Source organism: Solenopsis invicta, chromosome 2, assembly GCF_016802725.1.
Source record: "Solenopsis invicta isolate M01_SB chromosome 2, UNIL_Sinv_3.0, whole genome shotgun sequence".
In the NCBI taxonomy this organism is placed as follows: domain Eukaryota; kingdom Metazoa; phylum Arthropoda; class Insecta; order Hymenoptera; family Formicidae; genus Solenopsis; species Solenopsis invicta.
This window is the reverse complement of record NC_052665.1, coordinates 3854063-3866134: the sequence shown is the minus strand read 5'-3', so window position 1 is coordinate 3866134 and position 12072 is coordinate 3854063. Positions and strand designations below refer to the sequence as shown.

At 40.8% G+C, this 12072-nt stretch overlaps 2 protein-coding genes across 10 annotated transcripts in view; one reads left to right on the top strand and one right to left on the bottom strand.

Annotated features, from left to right (window-relative positions):
- Positions 1-12072, top strand: part of LOC105198996 (teneurin-m) — a 535513-nt gene that overhangs the window by 152008 nt on the left and 371433 nt on the right. For all 9 annotated transcript variants that reach the window (XM_039445977.1, XM_039445978.1, XM_039445980.1 and 6 more), the window contains one exon: positions 6425-6509. In XM_039445977.1, the coding sequence (XP_039301911.1) occupies positions 6494-6509 (16 nt within the window). In that variant the 5' untranslated portion in view covers positions 6425-6493. The remainder of the gene's footprint in view (positions 1-6424; positions 6510-12072) is intronic.
- The window catches only part of LOC105198997 (sialin), a 197903-nt gene that overhangs the window by 41931 nt on the left and 143900 nt on the right, over positions 1-12072 (bottom strand). The window lies entirely within an intron of this gene.

The following is a 12072-nucleotide window of genomic DNA, read 5'->3' as shown; positions in this document are numbered from 1 at the left end:
CCGCTGATACGTGATAAGATATCGCGGACGATAATCTTGTATGATAAAGTGACACGTCGCTTAAGATAGAAGAGTATAAATCATCGCTTCTTTCATATCTGTTTAATATCCTGTCTTTTAAATAAATGGCTTAATAAAATGCTTGCTTCACAAATATTAAAAGGATTCCTCAATTTTAATTCATTTTTTTATGTGAAGAGTTAAAGCTATTACATAAACATGTAAAGCACGTTAATATTTAATTTAATCAGCTTGTTGACACTTCGTTACATCGTGACAAACGAGCTTTCACTCGCCACTGTTCTGGCCGTGATAAAGCGAAATTCTAACAATAAAGACGTTACATTCCGCGTATCCTAAAATAATTGAATATTCGTTGGAGTGAATTAGCGGTGGCGTTGAATTAAATATAAGACGTCGGTAAGCCTCGGGGTTGGATCGTCGGCGGCGCTTGCTATTAATGTCACCAGCCCTAACCACGGGTCATGGACACCGTTAGAAGGGTGCATTCTTAATTAGGTGTGCCTTTCGGTACACCCGCGCGCCCTAAACCGAATGAGATAATAAAGCTGCATCCGCAGGAAACCTCTAATAACTTTACGAAATCTGGATCAGCTAGTTAACGCGGCAGGCCTAATATTAATAATAAAAAGACAATATGGTGCGTTTGATAAAACAGCTAATCGAAATTCGATAGCATAATTCTCTCATATTAACAATTATTATGAAATATATATAAGCCTAGTTTGATGATTCACGTATAATTATTAATAATTGATCAATTAAAATTCCTATACACCAATCGATAAAGAATTAATTGTTAAATATATTTCGTAATATGAAAATTAATATTGTCGGCGACGATTTTTGTATTTACAGTGAATGTTATCTTAATACGATTTAACGAAGATTTAACGAAAAATTATTATTTGTAATATTACAATTTTTAAGATGAAAATTTCTGTCAACTCTGAATTAAATTTATGCTCAAGCGCAAAAAATGACAAGATACCATTGGGTCAGTATCTGCATTCTTAGTTTTTAATCACTTTCTTACACAGTGTTTACAAATGCTTTTCTTTCAAACAATCACTATACTTTCTTCTTTTCCAACGTTGCTGTTTGTGACTGCCAACTTGTGACTTAGACAAATAAGTCTCGAGAGCCCAACTACTCAGACAAGAGTGTCGTCGTTATTGCAATATATAAAATCCCTGTGCATCAAATCGTGGACGGGATTCCTTAAGAAATCACCCGTCGTTGCGCGAATTGCGAGCGACGGCGATACAAATCGTATATACCGTGACGAATTTACTTTCTCCCATTCGCGCAATCCGACGGGACAACCGCGTCGCCGACGCGAGTGCGGCACAAAGGGTGAGCGATGATGAATTGGATGCAACTCGCATCCCCTTGGCGCTCCCCCGGAGGGTTCGTGACGCGTCCCGACGTACGCGCCCCAGCCCCATACGACACCTACATACACACGTGACATTTGCTCGTACGCGATTTCGTGGGTGCGCGGCTACTTAACGATTCGCCCGGTTTTTGCAATGACTCACGTTCTCGCACACATATGCCACACGCAGCCACACGCTAACTTCGACGGCCAAGTCGGTGGATTCTGAAATTAAATTACGAATTACGAGCGCGAGTGTACGCGAGGCGTTCGGCGTGGCGCGGCGACGACGACGGCGGCGACTTTCGAAGGGGCGGTTTACGAGACTTTACGACTCGCAGTTATTTCCTCGATGGCGAACTCGCGGCAACGCGCGGAGAGAAACGCCGACAACGGGGGAAAGAGGCTTCGAAATGACTCGCTTACGAGACGACCTTTAAACTCACCCTAATTTTTTTTCTCTTTCTACGAGCGAGTTGGTGTATCCGGTCCTTTCGCTGCAGCGTCATAATATAATGGCAATTCAAGAGGAAGCTTATGGAAACTGTATGTAGTGTATGTAGTGTACCAGACTCCCTCATTAGCAATTATTATAGGTCATAGAAAAATGTATATATGAATATTTCTAATTTGTTATCTTTATTATCGCACTTTATATTTTCCATAATATCATTTTAATTAAATTTTAAGGCAAATACGAAATTAGAATATAGAAATTGGTGTAATATTACAATCGATTTTAATTGCTTAAAAATATCGCTATTTTTTAAATCAATTTCGAAATATGGCGAATAAAATAAAAAGACAGAAATGATGATTATTGACGTAAAGTTCAATTATATCGACATAAAAGTCAATTACAATATTAATTCTTCAGCATGTGGCGCCGAAATAAGAATACTATTATAATATCTAAATCGTATGTAGAATCTATTATAATATCGAAAATGTTCTTAGGAAAAAATTTCTATAAATTACGTGAATAAAAATGTTTTAATATAATTTCGGCATTTTTTAATAAAGAATATTTTTTCGTTTTTATTTGCGCGGTAATCTCGTAACGATCGACAATGCGTTCGGCAACGTAGGGCCTCAACGGCGGGCAACTTTAATGTCCGACACCGTCAGTCGTTAGATTGATGCAGCAGCATCAGTCGAGTATTAACCTGAAATGAGCGTATAATGGTGGTGTCGGGTATTTGATGCCTGTGCTCAGAATGCAACGTATGGCGTCCGCTTATATGCTGGTCCTAGGATATTGGGCTTACATTATATATGCTGCTCATATAGTTAAAATTAAGCGATGTATCGATATGTGCCGAGGTATCCAAGTACATATCATATGCGGCCGCATATGAATATACACAAAGATAATATCAATTCAATTCATGTGAAATACATCTGCGTCAATCATATTGCATTTAAAACATCGTTCTTTGAATTTATTAAAATTAAATCCTTCACGATCTAAGCTGAAATAAACATGTTTCTATTCTATACAGTTAATTAATTATTGTTTACGTTTTATAACTGAATCGAGCAAAGATCTGCCATTCAATTTAATGGAAAAATGAATTCAGACGCTAGGTTTCCAAATTTCCACGCTTGCTAATGCGTGCGTGAGTGGTCAAAGTGAATTCAGAATAGATTCAAGGATACTCATGACTAAATTGACCCTACTTGTCCAGAAAGTAGTTTTTCAGCCTGTACATTCTCGTTCCGGGAAGCGGCGTAGACAATCGACATTGTGATAAAGATTCAAAGTGCAAACCGATTTCTCTTTTTCTCCTTCGCGATTCTTCCGTCGGCTCCTTTGCGGGAGTGTAAATATCGTACGTATAGGATTCAAAGCGGGTGTTTGTACACGTCCGTGTGCCAAAGGTCGGAGGAAAAGTCTCCATTCTTAAAATTCCCGGTGCCCAGGTCCCCCCGGTGCGGCTCGCGGCGATATTGGAAAAGCTATCGACGCCTTCTCATCTACTCGCCGTCTTCAGCGTACGAACCGGACGAAATATTCGGACGCAATTTCTTTATGATAATTCAATTTATCCCACGGCCGCACGTCAGCAGCCGCGCGAAGTGCATTGGCTCTATCGTAACGGGCTGTACCGATACATACGTACCCCTACATCCATGACGGTTTCCCGGACCTTTTATTCTGCAAATGGCCAGACCTTATTCGTCCATACTGTTGGGAATAGCCGACCCAATAAAGAATCCTGCCCACCTTCCGTGAATTCATTTCGCGAGTACCTCGCGAAGCGCGCTGCCTCTCGAAGATTCATGAAAATTAATCGGTCCGCACCTTCGGAAAAATTTTGCGCACGAGATATTCCCTTGTCGAGTTTTGAAATGTTCATTCTCAAATACAACGTTTTTCGCGCAACCGTAAGATGTCTGGTAATGTTTAAATTAATATATTTAAAATTTATATTACTCTGCTTTTCGTGTTTTCTCTTCTGTGCTGTGATGTTAAACGAATAACGCTTTTCGAACAAATGCTCCTGCAAAAACTGTTGCTAAGATCTCTCAGATTAAATTAATCATTGGAGGAGGGTTTTTTTTCTTTTGTAAAATTTGCTTGAAAATTCTTTTTGAAGAGATATTTTATTACATATACGTCGTACATTTATCTCTTTTTTTTCGCAAGACAAAAACAATCTCTTAACAGCAGTTCTTACTTCCTTCATCGACTGCTACTTCCAAACGATTGACCCATTCGTCGTGCTTCACACAGTCGTATATATATTTCGTTCATAATCCATCTCGTATCAATTTATCTTAAGCGTATCGAATTGTATCCGTGAGTGTCTTTCCCTTCTCTTATTTTCCCGTTTTCCCCGGCGCTTCCCCATCTCATTCGACGTCCTAGCGCGAGCGACATTATCCGATTATTTCCGACCGCCATTTTCCACGGTTCCACAATGCATCCTTCGATTGCGACGAGTCTCGATTGTATTTTCGTAAGTGATATTTGCTGAGAAAACTTTGGCCACTTCACTCTAATTGTTTCTCCCTCCCCGCGCTGTCGCGCGAACAGCGGAATCCGTCACGGTGAATAAATATCCCCAAATAGACATACTGGACGAATCTGCTCCATTTTCGAAGAATCGCGATATTTTCTTCCATGTTGACATACATTTTTAAACTCTCATCTTCTACCGAGCTAGTAAGCCCGAGTTTTCGAAAGAAATAATAGAATCTAAAAGCAACCGTGTAACCGTGTAACTGTTCATGTACTTTTTAAATCTATTATCGAACATCGAGTTTTATTGTGAATTTCGTGTCTCTTGCGTTTACCGGTTAATTGTCAAAATTTTCCCAGATCTGTGTCCCGAAACTGAACTATTATCCGACGGCAATGAATATGATTTATTAACGTCTGTAAAGTTTGACGAAATGTTGCAATTAATTCTGCTCAAGAGATATTCCGGGTACTTTGTTGGCGCACATTGCCAGGATGTTTGCTAATAGGGCGAATTCACGGTTCGATGCGCAATATAATTACGGATAATTTGGAAAGAGCGGTCATATCAATCGTGCGATCTACTTGCGTATTTCTGCCACGGAGCGCTACGAATCGGCATTAAAGAGTAATGCGAGAGGATTATTATCGGTAATATAAATCGGTAACGCAATTAACGCTGGGTGTTAGGAGGAAATTACAAGTGTGTTATGGCTTACATATACGTCGAATAAAACGCGGCCGATACCGTTATTAGAGAGCCGGCACCATTCTGTATCACAAGTTGCTAATTAGTTCGCCAGATGGACAAACCGTTTGCGGTAAAATTGGCTCAGTTATGTAATAAGTCCTCGTACATTGCAAGCTGCTAACGGACTTTGCTGGTGGTTCTATACGTAACCACCCTCGCAGTTCTCGATTTCCAATCGTTGAAAAGGGAAAAGCGAAGCGATATTCCAACATTACTTAATCGCTAACTGCATGAAATCTGTATTTTCGCTCATGCCGCCATGCTTTTGCCTATTTCTTGTTTACACGAAAAGAACAGTTTTGCTGTAAAATATTTAAACGTTTTTTAGCTAGATACAGATCCAAAAATAATTTTGTTACACCATCACAATAATGATGAAAGACGTTCAAACATGATAAGCAATGTTATAAAAAGTTTTGGCATTCTAGAAACTAACTTGAGCGTTTTGTATAATTATTTTTTAGTCTCACAAAATTATTTTCAAATTTACATCTAGCTAAACCAGATACTTTGGCAAAATTATTCTTTGCATATGAAAAAGAATATATTGTAAAACTATATCTTCTAAAATAATGTTAATTAAATTCAGTCGTTTTCGGACAGTAAGTTATAATTAATATTTTCGTCATATCACGCAACGTTTCGTTCGTCATCGTGAAAAAAAGGGTTGCCTTATATACGATTTTATACTGCGCTCAGCAACATTATGGGCGAGGGGAGTTTCCGAGTTTACGTACGAGGGATTGCTGGTTATACGTCGGACGTTAAACCGGCTTGGAAATAGTTTCCGGAACTAATTTACTCGCGAGGGTCAGCGTCATCGCCGCCGCCGCCGCCATCGCCGCCGAATATCCTCTTTATTTCACGTTCCGGCTATCGTCCTCGAAATCGCTGCGGTCGCGAAGAGCGAACTTCGAACACGGATATAACACCCGATCCATTCCCTGACTGTGAACCAATATTATCTTTGATCCAACGTCGTCAACCGTAGTAACGTCTGGATATATAGTTAGAATACCGAGAATTCCTCCGCTATGCTGGGCCGCGCAGACGTATGATTATCTGCAATCGAATCAACGTATTACGTGCCCTGTTTATCCTAATTTTGTGGTCGCCTATGAAGCACTCTCTATATGTATATACCCTGTCACTTCCTTTACAAATTGTTTGAAAATTATCTCTTCTCATTCTTTACCGCGTCTCTTACGCGTTCGAAATCATATTTATCATGTCTCTTTTTAAGAATACCAACTCTAATTGAATAAGCATTTTTAGCCTTACGTTCTAATTCAATTATCGTTCATTCCAGGTGACGATTTATCCCTGTGTAACTGCGACTCCGACAAGGAGTGACCATCGAGGTACATGAAAGAAGGACATGAACTACTCGCAAGGTAAGCCAATTTCGTTCGACACTATTACGCTCTAACATAAATATAACGTAGGAATACTCCTCGCGGCGGTGAATGATTTTATTTTACGAGAGAGAGAGAGAGAGAGAGAGGGGGGGGGCGGGAGGCGCGTCACCGATATCTTCGTGTATCTATCGAATTCACCGAAGGTTTGTCCTCGTCCGATTTCCAGCCCGACCAAGTGAGCGGGCGGCGGTCTGAAACAGTTCGGAAATTCACTCAACTAATCAAATACCGCTAAAACCGCTAAACAAGTTAGGTTAGCAATCTACGTGCTCCGAATGGCAACTCCGAACTGCTGCGGCTGTGAAGCGCGAAAACGCTCGCGACTGTTTCCGCAATCCGCACGCCATCTTCGCCCTCTCATCCACCTACATTCCTTAACGAGAGGAAACGACTCGATGCAGACGTGTACGGATCGCCTAATCGACGGTCCAAGTTTCGCGATTGCAGGTTTTGACTTTGTCGTGTCCAACGTGTCATCGTCTGGTCGATACAAAGCGATCGATAGACGCGGCCTCCAATTTGCAATTAGAATAAATTATATAATTGCGATACTTCTGACGCGTTAAAAGCGTGAAAAATTTATATAATGTATGTTTGTTACAAGCATTACTTTCAAAATAGTAAAAGCAAAAATTAAAGAGCACGAACAAGACAAAGCATTTCTAATTGTCGAGGTTTCTTTTAAAAAAAATTTAATATCAAATTTTATTATGATTTTCGATGTCTTTTCTTTCGAGCTCATTTTTAGAGTATTATTAATTTAATTAATAACAATTTGTTGAATTTTCTAATAATTTATATACAAGCGTAAAGCTATTCTAATTCTATTAATAGAATTTATTAAAATTGCTGCGGGACTTTCCGATTATGAATGCGCTTCGTGTATGCGTCGTCGGATCAGATAGCCAATCAGTATATCTCAAGGGTGCAATGACACGTGCTGTCGTTCCATCAAGATGTTTTCTCCTGCACTCGTGGTCTAATTGTTCTCATATTTTTGACATCGGACGTTATCTCGTCTACCTGCCCGAGACCCGCACAGGGAACATGCTGTAATATTTAAGCACCTTTCTGGTCATTCACATGCAAATATATGGTGAGTCGACCATTAGGCTCTCCACGGATGAGCGGATCCACGTCGATGTACAGCGGACACTGATCCCTCTGTTGCATCTTTTGTCCTTGCGACGTCTTTTCAGCATTTTCGTCTCGTTTACTATTTTACGGAGGGATATCCTTCCAAATGAAAAAGAGCGTACAAATTAGTCGGATCGTTAGTGAAATCCATATTAACGAGACACCCGATTCTCCCTCAGTGGAAAACGCACTCCGGATCCCATGTTAATTCCAATCCCCAGGTCTTCAACAACGCACAAAGAGGAGAGGAGTAGTCGCAGCGACAGCGCGTTCTGTATTTCTTTTGTTGCGGTAATACTCTTCACTAAACAAACCCTGAATATTTTAAACATATTTCACACAGAACGCACATAAATACCGACCGAAAGAATATTTCTTTCTCGTCGTCGTGTATACGGCGAGAAGAGAAAAATATACACGAGTGTTGCGAATGAGAAATGAGGATAAATCATTCGCGTGTTTCAACCGCTTGACGATGTCGAGCACAGACAAAGGAACTGATTAGCTTACTAGCGTAATTGAAACGCACAAAAGAATGACAAATTAAAATAAGGCGACCGCATGGAATTAAAAGGCGATGTTGTCGTTACAGCTTTGTGCTCTTTCAATTTTTTTCAAATACATCAAAGATTAACGCGCAATCGTTAATATACCTTGGATCGATTTACTTGGGGTATCGTCGCAACCCCTCGTGCGGGACTGACAGCGCGATTGCAACTTCCTTTCGAGGGACGAAAAGGAAATATAGAAAAGCCGACGCGCACGGCCGCCGAATACGAGGCAGATAATGAATTTAGCCCGTTTTAAAGAGGTTATTGATGGAATCCATTCCCGGTTCTAAACGCATGGTCGATCGAGCGAGAGACCCAGGACCGCGTTAGACCACCCCCCTTCCCGTGCTTTCTCTCGCCCTTAACGTAATTGCGAATCCCTCTCGCTCTCTCTTTCTCTCTTCGTCCTGGTCAAAGACGACTAAATATTTCCGCTCAGCAACATTTTCTCTACCTCGTTCGCGCCAAAGCCGATATTTATTCAGGCGTTTGCCCGAACCGTTCGCCGAACGAGTATCCGCCGTAAACCAACGTTAGTGTCAAGAGTTATCGCGTAACACGGTCCCGACGAGTAGCGCGTTCGCGCAGCTACCATTTCATCCAATTTGCAGCGCTACAGCACAGAGTGCATCGAATGGGTTGCGTCGTAACGCGCGTCGCGTTTATCGATGTAAATTCACGGAGGAATTGTTTCCGAGCGCGAGCCAAAGCGAGATTATCTACTTGTTCATTGCGATAAATAACTTGGACAGAAACTATCCGTTCGATGCCGACGCGGCGGGACGGAACGGAATAAATATCTTTAATTAACGGTATGCGCGCGCGCGCACGCGCGCGAAATCGCGCGATGAAAGGGCCAGCCCTCCTCAAGTAGAGCACGGATCGTGTTGAAAAGACTTTCTACGATATGAACCGCTTCCAGCGCATAGCTATCTAAAAAATTGACGCTGATCCACCTCCGTCTTACGAATTAACTCTCTATGCGCGGCGCGGCGCGGCGCGTCTCGTGGGAGGAGGAAGGGCGCGATGGATCGAGCTGCGAGAAAGAAATGCCGGCAGAGAAGCCCTTCTCTTCATCCGCCAACCATCCGGCTTATATATTGTAAATACCACGTAATCTGATGACCTCCCGGCGACGGTCCCTTCATTACCAGCGCGGGTGCCATTGTTCCGTAGGTATAATTGAATTCCCAAGGCAGCCGCTGCCGCCAGCTAACCCTCATCCTCTCGACATCAGCGATCCGAGAGAACCGCCGATTCCACGTTGGAACTCTACGAGACCCTGATTTACCCCATTCAGTCGGGAATAATGCGATATCTCGTTCCCCCGAAAGCCACATCGAACCTCGACTCGAGAGAGCGGGGGTCATTTCGGCAGAGGAGCAGGTTAGTCTAAGCCCGTACACGATTTCGAATGTCCATCCGTTCGTCGCTCAGAATCTTCCGCTCGTCTACCGAGCGAATGTCGCTTCCACTTTGAGTGTGCATGAACCAACAATGGATTCTATCGATGCACTCGAGAATGGTCGATAATTCGAAACTGAATGCTGAACTCTACTACGTTGTATTTCGCGTAATTTTGGCTTCGAATCGCCGTCGCCGCGCCGCGTGCGGGTTATCAAAGTTACCCTCTGAACCATATAAATTTAATACGAAGCCAGCTTGCAGCGTACATAAGGTTCGGACCTGCTCTGCTTGCACAGGCTTGCATAAATAATGTAATTTGACGTTTGCACGAATATATGCGAAATAGCTTGAATTCGCAATATTTTTTTTTTACGAATAAACTTTACAATCAATGTATCCTTATTTGAGAAAAATTTCCGAGTATCAATTTTTCTTAACTGATTGTGAGATAAATAATTGAGAATGATTTTTACATTTTCTCGAACTGAATTAGATGGAAATGAATCGTTTGCCGTTACCTAATTTCACATCTTTATCATATAAATTTTTTACTCGGGAAATGCATTAGTATTCTCAGTAACGTTCGTTATATTACATTATAAATTTTTATGGATGACAGGTAGCGATCATTAAGTTCTTAATGGTCTTTTAAGTTTCAAGAGCGATCGTTTCACCAGTGAATTGCCCGATTTACTTACGGCACACTAGAGCATTCTTGCCGTGCCCTCCTAAGTCTGGCGGCAGTAATTTTATTCAAGCACCTCCCGTGTCAATTCCCACCGTAATCCGCAATACGTACAATAAATATGCATGCGTTACAACAGGCGATAAATATTGCCTTTAATATATTGAAATTATGTATGTGACTTTTAATGTATCAGAATTATCACATCAAGCTCAAAGCGCAATTTTCCATTGTGCATAAATCTGCACAAATCTCACGTGCGTAAAAGTAATAAATCGGAAAAAGAGATATCCTTTTTAATATTTTACCGCTTAATCAAGACATATTAAACTGAAAATTGTTTTCCATTTTTGTGGAAAATAATTTTCGCGCGCGCAGAAAAGTAGAATTTTTTTAAAAACTGCTTAAACGACAGAAGTAATAGACTTAATCTGATTAAAACTAAAGCGCCATTTTCGTTACGACAAATTGGATAAAATCGGCTGTTAAATGTACTCTGAATAATCACATATATAAATTAGACGGTTGACTTCATTGTCATTTATCAGAAGCCGCTGACTGTCAGTTCGAGATGATAATAAAGTGTGTAACGTGTCTAACTAGGGAAACACGACGCAGACATTCGCTAATCGTAAGTGTCAGGAGGTCGTCGCAGCATTCAGAAACCAGGATCACCCATGGCGTCCTGGATAATACGGTCTGTCGCGTCCGTCCTTCCAGGATCCTGCCGGTGATCATGAATAACAATGCCGATAACGCGTCGACGTATGCGCTGTCCGTAATTAATGCTCGTCAGACGCCTGGGGTGGAAAACTCACTTTTTCTCCGCTGCGTCTCCGTGTACCGGTATGATCTAGACGTCGAGGTGCCTTTACGCCCATTTTACGACAATGGCAAGCGTGTACGTGTCCCTCGTACAAACAATTTCCTGCGCGACTAATTCCGTGATACGTTTCGTCCTGTTTTTCATTTCGTTGTAGAAACGCGACGAAGTAGCGCGGTTTAAATCAAAATTAAAATAATGCACGGAAAGAACAATTTTACTGCAGCACTTAAAAATTTAACTAGATACAGATTCGAAAATAATTTTATGTTAGGCCATCAAAAAAAATTATGTAGAACATCTAAAAATTAATTTTATAAAGTTCCAACATAATTATTTTCAGATTTGTATTTTAGGAAAATTGTTCTTTCCGTGCATAATAACGCATATAGAAAACGCAGAAATTATATATAATCCACTTATATTCAGTTAAATTATATGTAATTTGTAAAACTTTAATGATTAATGAGCTTATAATTCATATTGGGATTTCAACTATGGCCGCCTCGATAAGGATATTCGTCTATGTTCGTCTATGTTCATGTTACCCAATCATATTTGAGAATGCAGCCATATTTAAAATCCTAATAGGAATTAAGTAGACAGATTAGACTATAACATTTATCCACTTTACATAAAAAACAATCGAGTATGATACCAAATTTTATAATTAAGATAATTTTATGTATTTTCTTCTTTCTGTCACCGACGAAAACTTTCCATCAGTGGCAGAAAGAATAGAAACATTTTGATGGAGAGAATGGAAATTTTCATCGATGACGATTCCTCCGGAGTCTCGACAATCGCCTTTGTGAAGGAGATACGCACAACGCGAGCATAAACACGCCGTTCACTGCGCGACACTGCAGGTGCCCTGTCATAGTCATGACTGATGACCGACATTACGATTTGTCAATAACAATTGTCCCGGGCATA